Source organism: Oreochromis aureus, linkage group 9, assembly GCF_013358895.1.
Source record: "Oreochromis aureus strain Israel breed Guangdong linkage group 9, ZZ_aureus, whole genome shotgun sequence".
Lineage (NCBI taxonomy): Eukaryota > Metazoa > Chordata > Actinopteri > Cichliformes > Cichlidae > Oreochromis > Oreochromis aureus.
The window spans coordinates 17424198-17440450 of NC_052950.1; the positions used below are offsets into that span (position 1 = coordinate 17424198).

The 16253-nt window shown below is 41.8% G+C and overlaps 1 protein-coding gene across 1 annotated transcript in view; it reads right to left on the reverse strand.

Moving 5' to 3' along the window:
- prex2 (phosphatidylinositol-3,4,5-trisphosphate-dependent Rac exchange factor 2) overlaps positions 1-16253 on the reverse strand; it is a 94206-nt gene that overhangs the window by 61085 nt on the left and 16868 nt on the right. Inside the window, exons 2-10 of the mRNA XM_039617481.1 lie at positions 15294-15365; positions 14289-14411; positions 12741-12845; positions 10267-10368; positions 9297-9458; positions 6556-6689; positions 5883-5986; positions 4226-4375; positions 3679-3820 (exon numbers count right to left, since the gene is read on the reverse strand). Of these exons, the coding sequence (XP_039473415.1) occupies positions 3679-3820; positions 4226-4375; positions 5883-5986; positions 6556-6689; positions 9297-9458; positions 10267-10368; positions 12741-12845; positions 14289-14411; positions 15294-15365 (1094 nt within the window). The remainder of the gene's footprint in view (positions 1-3678; positions 3821-4225; positions 4376-5882; positions 5987-6555; positions 6690-9296; positions 9459-10266; positions 10369-12740; positions 12846-14288; positions 14412-15293; positions 15366-16253) is intronic.

Sequence of the window (16253 nt, forward strand, 5' to 3'; positions counted from 1 at the left end):
AAGCCAAACAAACACATCCAGCAGCGCGACTGGAATTCTGTGGAACTCGCTTCCAGGCCACGATGGGGGCAACTGGTGTCAAAGTTGAGCCAAAAGCAGCATTTTTTTAAACGATTTTAGAGAAACAACTCACTGAACACGCCACCGCCAGCTTGTCACACTCTTTGTTGATGTCTTTTCGCTCCAAAATAAACCTCAGGGGGAAAAAAAACACAAACCTATAACAACCTCTGTATGGAGAAATGATCTGAAAAGGTCTATGATGGGGTTGAATATGGTTTTTATACCTTCTTGAAATAACCCCCAAAAGGATTTGTGCATCTTTCTGGGATCAAACTGGGGCTCTTTCGCTCGTTAGGCGAACACTGCCACACTGTGGAGCCACTAGTTACGCGTTTCTTGAGTAAAAATGGAAGAAAACTGGAAAGCTGACATCCTGCGCAGTCTTGGCCCAAGTGTAGAGCACACTGCCCACTAATCACAAGGTTTGCTGCAACTCCATGCGCCACAGGGCTCTTGGACGAGATACTAAACCAAGTTGCACATGATGCCAGGTAAACACCTCACATCTGTGTGTGTGTGTGTGTGTGTGTGTGTGTGTGTGTGTGTGTGTGTGTGTGTGTGTGTGTGTGTGTGTGTGTGTGTGTGTGTGTGTGTGTGTGTGTGTGTGTTAAACTGGGTTAATTCAGTTTTTTGTAACATTTCCTAACCAAACTTGAATTTTTGTGGTTAGTTATATGTTGTCATGGATTTTTTAAATCTCCCATTGAATCAAATATTTTACAAGGTTAAACAGATTCGAAGCTAAAAGGTCAACTTTTACAACAATTAGGATTTTATTTATTTATAGGCTTTTATTTCCAGCAGAAGTTATTTAAAAAAAAAAATATTATGGGGGGGGGGGGACGCACTATGTAGAACTTCTGGAGCTCTTTATGTTTGTTTAGTATGAGTTTTACTTGGTTTGGTAGTCAGAAGAAGCGGTTGCCTGTAACTGAGGTTTTATATACACATGCTTAGGTATAGACTAAACAAACAAGATAGAAAGTGTTAATTAGTGCGCTTTAAAGGTGCTTCATTTAAATACATTTTAGTGCTTCAGGCAGAGACTGCCAAGCTGCTTCCCCCCATGTGGTCTTTATGGTAAGCTGAACAAACTACCCGCTGGCATAACTTCATATTTACAGAACAGGAAGAGCATTGCAAGAGATAAAAAGGCTTCTTACAGAACTCTCAGCAAGAAAGCAATTACGCATGTTTCTCCATTTTCCAATGTCATTTCCCATGTCCATGATCATGGTGCATAAGGGGTTGCTCCGATGCAATCATCCAAGTGTAAGCATTTATGACTGTATGAATGTGTGGGTGAATAAGGCTTGTAGTATAAAGCAGTTTGAGTGCTCAAGCAGAGTAGCAAAGCGCTATACAAGAACCAGTCCATTTACCATAACTGTCATAGATAAAGGTGTATCCAATCTAATGTCAAAAAGAAAGAAGTTCACGAAGAACAAGGAGGGTTCTCACCAGCATCTGTCACGGCAATATACTGCTGGAGTCCATCATATGTAGAAATGTGCACATGGTTTTTCTGTTTGTTTCAGGTTTAAAATTGGATGATAATGTCAGACTAGGTGGCTGTCATACACATTTTCTTTGATGAATTACCCTCTCGCAGAAAACCAACCTCAAATAAGATCGTAGCATTTGAAGGGGAGGAGTCTGAGACACAGAAATAGCCCTCAGTTTTAAAAAGAAAAAGTCAGAAAGAAAAGGGGGAGGCGTGGAAAGGGGATAATGGCAAAGCATTTCACAATGGAGGGAGTGGGCTGACTTGAAGCCATAGGCAATGTGGTTTTCATCAGAGACATACAATGCTGGTTTCCATAAGCCAATTACGCCTTCGTGTAATCATCTCTGAAATCAGCGCAGACAGGGGAAGTACCGAGGGGCCAGAGATGTCCTTTTACCCACAAGTGGTCATCCAGGTGTAAGGGGATAGGTTTTCAAAGAAAGCTTCCCTGAGCTACTTTCTCACCATACGATCGCTTCAGACTCAACAAGATGACCGCATCGGACTAGTGTTTGATCCTGCTAATCTTTTCAGCTGACAGATCCATTCCTTCTCCGGACCGCAAGGGATCTGATGTTGTCTGTGTGGACCAAAGGAGAAAGTAACCCTTCATTTCAAACCACCATGCCATGTAACTTGGCCACAACTATGTCCAATTGGACTTTCTGGTTGGTTTTTGCTCCCCCCCTCTCTCTTTATGCTTTTAAAAATAACAGGGATTTTGACATGGCTGTATAAGCTCGGGAGATTTTCAACGTGACTGTAACAACTCAAGAAAAACAAACTGAAAGTACAATTTTATAACAAATGGAAAACATGGCTCATTCTGAATTGTACTGGAGTGTTTACAAGGCAAATTTGTTAGAGAGGATCAGAACTTGAACAGAATCCAACCCAGGCCGTCTTTTGGAAGCATTCAATGATTTAGCTGAGCCTTTAAAATTACAGGCATCGCTCTGTAAACATATTTTTGGCTGCCACATATCATCATCAGAAGCTTGTTGTTTTTATTATCTTTGTCGTCACCTTCTCAGTCGCACTTTGTCCTCTTCCCACATTGGGGTACAATATGGGATATAACAAGAGAGGATGCTGAACATGACGAATGGACCAAGAGAAAGAGTTTTGCAGTTCCCAGATTCCTGATAAAAGCGTCTGTGCCCACATATTTGATCTAATTTGAAGTAGAACTACCAAAAAAAAAAAAAAAAGTTTGTCCTTGTCAGGTATTCAAGTCTTTTATCTCATTAAAGTGCGCAGAAACCTACAACACTGATGTGAAACCAATTCGTCTGCATTTCACATTCATGAAAGCAAAATACCCAAATGGTGGCATCAACTTCTGCTTACCTAAAATAACCCAAGGACGAGATTTTCAGCAAAGCACCACTCACGGTAAATATTTTTCACCTGTCAGCGAGTGCAGGAGAGATAGTCAGACTCAAAAGTAAATATGGAAAGCACGCCCAAATTAACTGTGAAAATTCAAGGACAACAATGAGCGTGACACACTCGGACGGTAACACAAACACACGCACACAAAGACAGAGCTGCCCTCTGGCATAATGAACCTTCTACAACGATTACCTCATGGATTTCTCTGCAGACAGTTTACTATAATCTAACATGGGCGAGGGAGCAAAAGGGGCAGTCAGCTGAGCCGCGCAGGGATATCTAGCCTGTGATTTATGACTGGCATTCAATGGCCGATCCATCCCCAGACACCACACCAATAATCCTTAAATAAGATTCATGGGCTAAATCTCGCTGGATTTCATTTTCCCGTGACTGAGATGGCGGATACACAACACAGAGTCTCCTGAGCAGAAAGTGCCATTGCTTTCTTCTTTCCAGCAGCTGTCTTTACAAATCCTGGCCAATTGATCTTTATTATTACGTTACATTACTAATACCACTTCTTTTAACATCAAGTACAAGGTCCTATAAGTCTTTAGAGACACACAGAATACAGATTTAATTTTTGAAAGGCTCCTGGCACAGTCATGCAGTCTGATCTACTCACAGGTAAAATGCTTACATGACACAGAAAACCCACAGGGCTGAACACTCGACGGAATAAACATCAAGACCAGCAGAAGGATCCTTACCTTCCCAGGAAACACTTGGGGAAGGTGGTGAGCTTGCGTTTCCGGTCCTTTATGAGGTTACCCTTGGTCATGAGGTGATAGAGCTTCTCTCCCTTCTCTGACACCATCACCCACGTATCCTGCTCCATGCCGAGCCTCAGACCTACACACGAGAGGGTGCAAAGAGCCCGTCAGTATCACCGCATTAATAATCTTTGCACCTAGCTCCTACACTAAAAGCATCAATCACTAGACGGAGAAGGTTAATGTCTCCTAATTTGACAAGATAATCAGCAGTTGCTATAGCCTTCATTATGTGATCTGCTTGAGGGAAATAACACAGTTACTCAAGAAACCCCTTCAGTTCTAGATGCAGATCCCACATGCTGTTCGCAGCTGGGATCTATTTGCGTTTTTAATCATTCAAGTTATATTGCTTTGTATCGATTTTCCCAAAACACAGCCTATATTTTCAGTTATTTAAATCAAGACAGATGCTAAGGAGAAAACATTGACCGGCTTTCCCTGAGTGTAATAAAAGCCCTGACACTGACAAACAGTTGCTTACTTTTCCTGCGTTCCCTCTCTTTCATGATGGCCTCCAGCCACTCCTGCTTCTCCTCCGGGGTCTTGGCCATGCAGACGAACCACTTGTTCTTGGCCGTGTTGTGGATCTTCCAGCCGTTGTTCACTATGTTCCCGCTGCTGTGGTAGTCAGCTGAGGAGGAGAAAACACAGGCAGAAACAATCTCAGCTCCTTCTGGTTTAAAAAAAAGAAAAGAAAAAAAAGTCAGCTCTTTGCAAGGGGAGGACTTATTTAATCCCAGAACTTTTTCATATTTGAAAGGGGAAGGCCATGAGTCTGTGGTTACACTGATCGTGACACTGTAAACAGAGTTATTGGGAAGTCGGGTTCACAGTAAATAAGGGTTACCGCATGAAACACAGCAGTAACATGGGGCACAAAGTGAGCCGTTGCAGAGAAACGCAAAGCCGAATGACGTAGTGACATCAGTGCTACTATAAAGGGGTGAAGAAAAAAAAAACAAAACAATATAAATTTAAAAAAACATGCCTCCCGATGAGTTATTACTTTCCTATACAGCAGTGTGTGGTCTATTTTTAATAAAAAACAAGAACATCCAGAGAATATCATACTCTGTCTTACTGCAAATGCTGGACTCGGACTCATTTTTCCCTGCTCTACTATCAGACTTTCTATCGAGTGGTTCATTGATTATCGCTCTTCTCCTTTAATGAGATAAACGAGAGGGAACAAATGCAGAAGGAGGACTATCCATCAGCATTATTTACTACTGAGTCCTCAGAATACTCCTTCAGAGCTGCTGCGTACTTGTGATTAACTACGCCCGTAGTATATACATGTTAAGAAGCCTCCAGATTAAGGAAGTGAACTCTTGACCCTTGCCCATCATCATTTTCATCTTTTAGGAACCCCTTCCAGTCTCTTCCCAACATTCCTTTGATTTTTCTTTTTAAGCTTATAACAAAAAGCGACCCATTACAATCATCAATTACAATCACGTCTAAAAACACAGACGGTGTGGTGGTGGTGTCCTTTATATGGAATGCCCCGAGGGCGTGTTTCAACCTCAGGCAGCAAGTGTGCGCCTGGGAAAAAGTCGTGGCACTTTGTTAACATAGCAATCCAAGCTAAAATAATCCAGTCACCCTGGCTTTAAGATTGAGATCTCCCGCCTGCGGTGAAGAACACCCACAAGTTACTGTTCTGCCGCCTGCCTCGCCTGTTTATCCAGACCCAAGCCCATCCATCCCTCACCAAAAACACCCAATATTACTGCCCATCTAGGACCGTTGGAAAGGAAATGATGGCTTCTACAAATATAAATGCTAATCAGTGGCTAAGTGAGGCCAAAAGACACAAGCGCTCAAGTTCACCGAGGACCAGCAGCAGCACAGCCCCAAGGATACGTAACTATAGACGTCTAAAAAATGTTTATAGGTAAGTCTCATTTTTCCATCGGCGATCCAAGTGTAAAATCACACAGTTGTGCACCAGCTCACGCCAAGGACTATGTTGTCTACTTCTCCGTGTGGCTTATTATGGCATGCATTTAAATTCCTGCTGCCAGAACTGCTGTAAGTGGTCCTGGCAAGTTAGCACAGACAATGACAAAAAATAATAAACTCAAACAGCATCTGTCCAAAATAAATGGAGTATCTTCCTTTAAAGCACTGCTCACCTGTGCCATCATCCACATTTTCCACCTCCATCACCTCAGTGCTGATTCTTCCCCTGAACAGGTAGCGAGGGCCCTCAGTGGACGTCTTACTGTTTTTTAAACGCCTTTGACGGAGAGAAACAAGACGATGATTAATCCTTGAACACTTAAATCATATTTAGTGGACAGTTAGTCACACTGACCAGCCTATTTTGACATCAAAGGTAATCAGTAGCAAAATACTTTACACGTAATACTTGATACTGTATACTCAGCTTATTCATCTGGTTTTCTGCTGCCAAACACAGATTAATTAGAGGAGTTTCACGATTCAGCTTTGCCTGATCGGAATAAATGTCGTATTATTTGCATCCAAAGATTATCTGAAAGATCAATCTAAAAGGAAAATACTACCCAAACGTGGTGGTTCATATCCCTACCTTGATTAAGCACCCAAAATTTCGTCTAAATCCTTTTCTAATATGCATCTTCCATCTCTGCCTCCTTAAACGTTTTTCCAACTCCCTCACAAAACAGAACCTAAAATACTTCCCACAGTAAGAGGAAAGGAACGGTGCAGTGAATTATTTATAAAGTCTGTACTTTAAATGTTCTGTAGGAGGACAGACACACAGGAATTAGCACAAACAATATTTTCATTCTCTCTGGAGAAGAGTAATGAATAAAAAGTCACCTATTTTTCTTCTTGCAGTAGACCAGAAGCTTGTCGAACAAGAAAAAAATCCTCTCTTGTATGTTCCCAGCTGAAATCTTCAGCAGGACACCCTGCATTAGCATCTCCGTGCATGTGTCTGTGATATTTGAACCCTGCAAATGGACAATGGTGCAGGAAAAAAAACACAAAAAAAACAGGTGAGCTGTCATTAACATGCATGAGAGACGTGGGAATTTGTGCACAAAGTTCAAGTTTTAATTTTAAACAATAGTAAAGTATATAAACTGTGGCATTTAGCATTCACGTATATTGTCTGAAAAGGAGGAGGGACTACAGAGCCCAGCCTTTTCCTCTTCCCACTCTCAGGGGTCTGTAAAAACACGCCCGCTTCCTCACAGCAGATTGCTGTGGGATTTTAAAAACGCGCGGCCGTTAATAGCCTCTACAGAACAACATCCCGTCCAGTCCAACCATGTGCTGCACTGTCGCGTCTGGTCACCAGATTGGTTGGGGTTCCTGCTGCAAATGATAAAGTGTGCTGTCTTTTCCCCTTACCTTGCCTGCTCTGGGAATTTATGTACCACGTTTGATCAGCCCTCCAGAGCTAAAAATAACCCCCATGCACACAGAGGCGGAAAATGTGCTCCCGACGGAGACACGGGCGGGCCAAAACCTATCCCCCTTCTTTTTTTTCCCCCTTCTTCTCCTCCCTTCCCTTCTGCTGATCATTTTTCACTTTTCTTCCCCTGCTCTGTTCTTCGCTATCTTTTATTCCTTCCTCCACACTTTTCTTTTTAACTCTCCCACTCTTTCAAGGGCCCATGACCAGATGTTAAACTAATTTGCAGCTTTTCAATGTGTGCGCACCAGACACAGAAAGAGGTCTCGGTCACTTGAAGGGGCCAATGGCAACATCACACCGGTCCAGATTGTAAAGCAGCGTGTCCTTAATGGAAGAACTGACACTTCCTCTTTGTGTTAGACAGGCTTTTAGCAGAGCCTCCGTCCCATTCACTTAAATTTGCACTTCTTTTGCAGCATTTTTCACTTGTTTTTTATATTAACCGTGCTCCATAAAAAAGCTTCACACTTCAAACCCTCAATCATCCGTTTCATCCAGAATTCAAGCATCTACTTTCATAGTAAGACAATGATTCATAACAATTGCAAAGCAGGATATGCCATTAATTAAGAGGAAAAAAAATAAAGCATTGAGCTCTGAAGTGGTATTTGCCAATTACCTCGAGAGATGAGAGAATTTTTTAAGCTAAGGAAGCCAAATCAAGCAAACTCTACAACTCAAGTACATTTTAAGCATGCTAATTAAACTAGAGAACAGAATGTGAAATGAAACTTGAAACTACAACCCTCTAGTCTAAAATTAACATATTTTTATAGCGCACAGTGACAAAACACAGACACATGCAACACTAACCAACTGGCAATCACTACCCTGACGAATGCTGGCAGCACACAATCATGGCGACCACTTTGGGCCACAGCCCTGCTTCTCACACGGGAGGTGAACCTGCCAGGATGCCCCGAGGGTGGCCAGCAGTGGAGCGGGTCAGCGCTAACAAGCAATCATCCCAGGAGGAGGAGCAGAAATGGAAAAAAAAACAGCGTCTCTCACAATCACTCCACATCCCACTGAAATACCTCAAAAACACCCACACAGAAAAACAAGATACAACCATCACTCAGTTCTTCCCCCCCTCTCTTCTCTCCCTCTTAGTTCCATCTCATTTAGAGCCGGAGAGCCTGGCGTGCAGCAGTCGCAGGGTCCAGCTCCAGAATGAGCTAATGTTTACAATTAATAAAAAGTACTGAGGGGAAACTGCAAAGTAGCTACAGCCAGGATTATGTTAAACACAAGATGTCACCCCACCCAAAAACTAAGCCTGACTCTGATTACGCTATTCTTAGATTTGTGTGTGTTTGTGTGTCGCTCTGTAAACCTAAAACCTGTATAATGGCCTTACATTGAGGTTTTGGGTTGGATTTAAACTGTATTAATGGATCACTATTGAAGTTCCTGCCATATATTTTACTGTAAAGCAAAACACTCGCACTAAAAGGCATCCTGCTAATACTACAGCAACTCTTTAAAGTTGTGGGTGACCATAGAAAAACTAGAACAACTCAGTCAAATGCAAGAAACTCTAAAGATTTTAGTCAAAAAGCCTGTTTTCTATTTAGAAACAAATATCTGTTGCTGCCTGAAAAGGCTCTATCAACACTGCAGCATCTCTCTGTGTGCATGTGTGCTGGAAGCCTCAAGGCCCCTTCACATGAAGCCAGGTCAATTACATAAGTATTCTGCCCTCTTTCTGTACAATTACCATCACTTTTTACACTTTTTCCAACTGCTACGACCCCTTATCAAGCCTACCTACGGGGGGGAAAAAAATAACCCTACATACAAAGAAGTGCAATCTACCCGATGATGATCAGACTGCTCACCACAAAGCATGACGGCTTTAACTCAACCATGCAGAAGAAGTATGGCTATTGTGAATACAAGTCATTGTTCCCAGCGAGTATGCGAAAGCTTAAAAGGCTACACAAGTCAGGCCATGTGGAATTCTTGCTGGCACAGGGCTGAGTAACTTTAAATAAGTCATGACTTTCAGCTTAAGTAGTGAAAGCTCAGCTTAGGACAAAAACAAAACAAAAAATCCCCAAAACTCTGAAATACAGCAAGACGTTAAGTGAAAGTTAATGAAATAAATCATTAAACACGCTTTACTGAGGCTCACCTCCCAGCCCTCGATATGCGACTGCCATTCCTCTAAAATCTCCAATTTTTCCATCTGTCGCTTGGCCTCATTGATGCTGGAGCACACCTCTTTCATCACCTGCAGAGACTCCTGTACCAGAGCGTAGTCGTTGTGCTTCTTCGGGGTCCTCTTAAGCAGCTCCTACGCATGTACAGATCACACAAAATGTCACATAACTTCACAGAAAAGTATAATTAAAGCGACACAGTTGGAAGAATAGCTGGCAGATGTTGCTCCATCATGAAAAGCACTTCACTTTTCACTCTCTCGTGGTTTTTGAGTTTAGTGGTTTAAACCCTTCTACTGAAATGCCAATCTCATAATCTGTAGTCTAAACACTGTGTTTTAGCATGTCAGCTACTATGAGTGCACAATTTACACTCTTCTGGATGTATTGGTGTTACTTTACGGCCCTGGCAGCTGAAAGACTTCAAAAACGCAGCGCATTGGATTACCCCTTATTATCATAACATCTCTGCGCATATGTTGGTGGCTGTTTAGAACGCGCCTGGGAGAATTAATAGATCATAACAAGATAAATGAAATGGGACAGCTCAGATCACCGACTCAAACAAGCCTTTGAAAATGTATTTCATTTCACTCACGTTTCACATTCAAAAATGGAAACTTCAAAACTAACAACCTAGAGTGCCAGTGTGAATGAGCCCAGTCAAAGTGTCTGAAAGCGCAGCTGGGCCAGGGAGGTGATGATAGGCCTCGTGTTATTCCTGCAATGTGGCTGTGCCAGGGAACTAAAGCAGAGACGTGTCAGAATATGAGGCCAGTGTTTCATTAGCAAGGGAGAGGTTGATGTGAGTAGGATGGGACAGCCCTAACTAATGACTAGGTGTGGTTGGACGAAAACAGGGGAAGAAGTTGCTCTACAGAGGTGGCGCATGGGTGTGGTATCTCTTTAACACATGGTTAGCGTGCACAAGACTATACTCACTCTGAGCAGCAACGGGTACTTGCAAATCCTCTGAATAGGAGCTACCAGATATCCCTCCAGTGGGACCTCTGTGTTTTTTCTGCCTCCCAGCAACATGTAGTTCTGGTGGGATCAAGAGGAGAGGATAACAGAGGAGAGGAGAGTTGTGCTAAATTAAATATGAAACACTGTCAGAGAATCCGTACTAATAATAAAGCAATTCATATTACAAAGTGCTTTAAAGCTAGTAAAAGGTAAGTATGAATGTTACAGCACACAGATTCATATATATAGTGTTACATTCATTGCAACATACACACCTGAGATGTAAAGTATTTGAGAAAGATTATGAAGAAGCTAACCTATAAAATGAGTTTTCAGCAGTCTGTTCAAGCAGGCTGTTCCAAAGTTTGGACGCTACAACCTAAAAAGCCTCCAGTTTTAAAATAAGAGCGCTCAACAGTTAGCAGACCTTGACCTTGGTCTGAGTAGCTCTGCCATATAAGCAGGATCCTGACTGTGAAGAGCTTTTTATGTTAATATCAGAATTTTAAAGTGGATTCTGAGTTTCACTTGAAGTGAAGCGAGAATATGGGTGACGACACCGTGAGACAATGTTTGATGTTTGTTAAGAAACAGATGTAGTATATCTATATTTTTATGAGTACATTTGGTGAATATTAGCTGGGTATTGATAGTGTCATTCCTGTGCATTTAATGCAATGCTTTTAACCAGTCTTAATTACCCAATTAAAAGCGAAAGACATAAGTGTGGCAGCTACAGGTCAAACAGGTGTCAAAATATAGTGAATGCATACACAAAACTTTATGTGTTAGCATAAATTAGCAAAAAGCTGTGAAAATATTTTCGTCTTCAATAAATTAACAAAATGATACTGAACTATTTAACAGCTAATTATTTCTTTTAAGTGATGTAACCGTTGAAAATGTATTTGTGCCATTAGCTAACCATTTCAATGTTTAGCCATGATTTTATCTTGCTATTTCAACTGTTAACCCTTAGAGTTAGCTAACATTTAACTTACAGCTATACTTTTAGCAAAATTATTGACAACTTTATTATTCCAAATTTAAGCTAGCTGGCTATACTTCAGCTGTGTTTATTTGTCTATGACTAGCCTTTAGCTAAAACATTTCAACAGTTAGCCATGAATTTAGAAAGCTATTTGAACCATTTAGTTAACTTTTCTGCTCCAATTTGTTCAAGTCCCGTCAATTCTTTCATTTTAATAGGTGAAGTAATCTTTCTGCCTACACTTTGGTAAGAAGTATTTTCTGGGTTATTTATAGCCATGTTTTGGAATCGCGACCCTGACCAACACTGCTATCCACAAACTATGAGTTTAACTTTTCTCCCTCAGCGTGACAATTTATGTGGTAGGTTGCAAATTATGAGGTAATATTCAATCACACCTTTCTTTCACCTGAAATTTAGAAGAGGTACTGCTGAGTATAAACACTAAACCAGATTTTATATATGTCAGCAGGCCAAAGGTTATAGTGGAGGTTATATGGAGCGGATATCTCCATCTTGGTTACTGTAGGGTCTGGGAGATGACCTGAAGTATATAAGCTCATGGCTGACTGGAGCTTGGAGGGTAACACGAGACCCAAACGGCCCTGATGGCAGGCTAGGTTACCAAAGGGTCAAGGCTATAAAGACCACAACAGATCAGTGTCGGTTAATATCTTTGGCTAAACTGCCTCCTTAGATTAAAGACACCAGTTTTCTATATAGTTGTATATAGTACATGCATGTGCACATTTGTCTCTCACCCTATCAATTACAGTCTGAGCAAAGGTCATACACTTCCCCACAGACGTCTCCAATCAATACAAGCAGACCTGCCGTCATACTCTAGTTTTTCTAGGTGTTTAACTCTTTACTGGAAGAAGACGTCTTTTCATTGTCTCCAAACACAGGGTGTGATGAGATGCTTGTAACTGTCATACACAAAAAAAGGAGCCAAAATTATTAACAGAGGATAAAACTATGAGTGGGGACCTGTGCATAAACAGAGAAGAAAAATGTGCACATTTTTTGACCTCCCTAAACACAATCCAGCAGTGGGAACGTAGTCAACTTTTGTTCTCGCAACACGATGCTCCCCTGTGGAAGTGAAAGTTTCTAAGAGCGTCGGAACAGGAAGTGGGAGTCAGCCCACACACAGGGGCAGAGCCACATCACTGTCAAACAAACTGGGACACAGAGTAGAGGGTTTTACACTGTCCAGCTGCTATGTGTGGGTGACTGCGTGTTTGTATGCCCAGGAGAGTGTGTAGTGGCCCTTAGAAATCACCTCAGAAGCTTTAATTGTTCCAGAAATCATGTTTCAGTTTTACCAAGAACTAAAACAGATTTCTCAGATTTAGGCTCGAACTTACAATTTAATTGTTACTGAACCTAAACACATACATTTTTAAGACTGCTTACAGTTTCTTCAAATACACAAAGGTTCGCAGTCTCTTCTCACCAGTAAACATGTCCTGACATTTCTGATCTTATTGAGCTCCAGCAGCAGCCTCTGGGCCTTCTCGTGGTTCCCGCAGTATTCGTCATAAATCTGAAAACGGCTCCTCTGCAAGAGCCAGAAAAAGTCAAGGTGAAAAAAAAAAAAAAGAGGGACATGTAAGGAGCAGAAATTATAGTCAGAAAGCAACAGAAAGAGGGCAACAAAGTCAAACAGAAAAATGGGAAAGGAGAGGAGGGCATCAGAAAACAAATGAACCCAGACAGGGCAGGAAAGAAGACAGAAAAACTGACTGTAAAATAAAGAAAGATGAGAGAGAGAAAGAGGCAAACTGACTGGAGAGCACATATATATAATTGATAGGATATAAATTATTCGTCCCACTCATCACCAAATACATAATAGCGATCATATCCTGTCATCTGCCTCGCAGCCATATGACCGACAACCTTCCACCAAAGCCATTCATATGACATCCATACTCATTGTCTTTCGCAGCGCGCCCAGACCACACAGCCTCTAAATCACTCACTACAAAGTCACTACAAAGCAGCAAAAATAGTACACAGTCTTCAGCCGTGCTGCTGTGCCGCAGAAGACAAAGCGGGTGATCTGAAGAGACATAACTGTCAAAACAAGCGGGAGCGCGTACAAAAACAGAACTTTATGATTAACTTTACAGATCGCCCGACTCGAATCGTGTTTTCTAGGAAGACTATTTACGAACACCCAAATTGTTTATGTTCTGGCCTTGGGATTGATTGACTGATTCCAATGCAGTCCCAAAAGGAAAGTCTTCAGCCAGCATGAACTAATGTTCGGGCCTGAGTCACAGAGGGAGTTGCGCTGCCCAGCTGGCTGGCTTTTTTGTGTTTCTGGAGTAGATTGTGTAATTCTTTCGTGAAACTTTTATAGCACCAACAAATCACTACAGAGTAGGAAACTCTGAAAAACGCTGCATAATACGTTAGGCGTGTCTAATTTGTTTCATCTCTATGGACACACATGACTGCTCATGACTGAATTATGGTCATGAGTTTTCAGTATATCCCATCTTGCTAATGAGGTCACGTCATAAACCTAAATGTACCACTTAGACTGCCAGGTCATCTCTCTTGCACCTGTACGAGCAGCAGCAAGACGCGACCGACAAACTTGCCTTAGACTCAACAGAAGGACGCTCAGATTTATTAGACTTCGAAGACCGTTATATGCCAGCGTGCCTCAAGGCTTCGCATCAAAGAACTGTGATATACAGTGGGAAAGAGCAGTATATCAGAGCTCTATCAGGCATATTGCACGTGTGGGCACTCTCACCGCGAGCTAAATTGACAACACGTGGAGCACGTCGGCATAACTGTGCACCGAAGCCCTGACAGAGGGGTTTTTTCCCCCCTTTTTCAGATCACACGCTCCAGTGAACTGAGGAGTATTACGAAGGGAGATAGCATCAGTGCCACGGAGCTTTAAGAGCTTGGACAAGACATCGTAATTAAAATGCGTTGAGTTGACATTCAATTTGCAGAAGCACGAGTTGCATGAGTTACGTACAAAGTGCAAGAAGCAGCGACCGATTTCATGGTGAGCGTGAGGGTCGGGCTGCAGGAGCTCCTCCACCATGGACAGGAAGTCTTTGTGAACAGCCAGAATCTCCTCAATGTTAGAGAATAAGACCTAAAAGAGAGAGAGAGAGAGGGAGAAAGAGAGGCAGAGAGAGAATCAATACTTTGGCATATGCTTCCTCTTGTGGTCGGTGGTGCTTTGATGGCCACGGAATAAAAACCGAGGTTTCTTTGTAATGAGTATCTTAGCTTAAGATCTCTTTGATATTTGAATTTCAAACATAATTAGAGATATTTTAACAGAAAGAAAAAAAAAAGAAACACAATGTTAAGATCTGTTGTGTGGAAACTTAGCCTTCATGTGGTGTTGACTTCTGCCCTTATTTATGTCATTTTTGTGGCGATATTAAAGAAAAAAAAAAAACTGTGCTGGATAAGTGAAGCGAGTGAAATGAAACCAAAGCATGAAAACCAGAAGTCTTTCATGGGCGTTCTAAGGCCAGAATAAATTTAGTAGCTAGTGATACCAAAGAAAAAAGAAAAAACATCTGGGCAAATCCGATCGTTGCGTTTCCATTTTGGAGCACTTGGTGGCATCGCAGCTGTCGGCCTTTGCAGCGATGACCCTTTTCGTTATCTAAAACCCCCGTCAGCATGTTCCCAAACAAATCAGAACATGAGGGGACGCGTTCCAAAAACACAGGACATTCAGTAAATATCCAGTGAATGCATGTTTACCTTCAAAAGTAAGCAAACTCAGAGAAGAAACGCTCCCACTGTGAGAGAGCATCCTTTATTATCCTCCAGCTGGGATAATTTAAAAATAGAATATATTTACAGCTGCTTCCTGGATCGCCCACTGCTTCTTCTACAGTCCAGAACTTTATGCTGTTTCAGGTTGAAAGAACCCCCACCCCCCCTCCAAAAAAAGCTTAATTTTTAAATGAAACTTTTGCTGCTGAGTGGAGTGTCAGAGCAAAAGACTGCTTCTCACCTTCACCGTTTCCTCTGTGACGTTCTTTTCGATTTTGGTGGCTGCGTACTGATTGAGACGATGCAGGAACACCTGAAGCAGAGCAGAAAAGGAAAACAACAGTTAACACTGTGGAACCGGTCCCACGGTAAATTGCTTTTTGGCATTTGATCTCTTGAACCTTAAACGGGCAGAATAGAAGACAAGATTTGAGGCTTTCTGTGTGCAGCTGCAACTCTTCACAGCCACAGTAAATTGGTAACCTTCACAATGGACACCTGATATTGGCGAAATACAATCTTTACACTAGATGGGGGGAGGAAAAAAAAAAAATTGCAGCTCATGGTATTTCAAAGGCAGCGTTAAGTGGCTTTGGATGTGAATTGTAAAGGCCAACAGTGTGTGAACTGAGATGGATGGAAAGTGCTCTTAACTTTCTTCAGTCTCCGAGGACGCTGGTTCCCAGGCTGCTTTGCTGCATAAGCGCCCGACAACCCATTTAATGCTTCAGGGAACTTTCTGAGAATGGCAAATTAAGAAGGTGTGCTTCAAATGTAGTGCTAAAAGGGGACTAAGGAGAAATTAGTCATTTTCTGAACTCTGCCTAAGGGAGAGCTTTTAAAGACGAAGACATCCATCAGTGGGTACCGGGTGAGAATCTTTACGTTTACTGCATGTGTGCAGTGCTTGGGATAGGGTTTGGCAGAAAGCGATCCACCTTCAATTTGCTGCATCGTTTTCATTTTGATGGATGCTCGTATACAGCTTTACTCCAGGGAAGCTGTGATGAAATCAGAAGCAAGGCTGAAAAATCTAAACTTTTATAAAATATTAAGAAGATGTGAAATTACTGTCAATAGCTAAAAATGTTACTTTTTTTTTTTTCAAAACCAAACTTTTTCTTGCTGAAAACTTTAAGAGTTAATTAAGCAGCACTCAAGAAATGTCATTGTTACAAAAATCATGAAACTGTATTCAAGA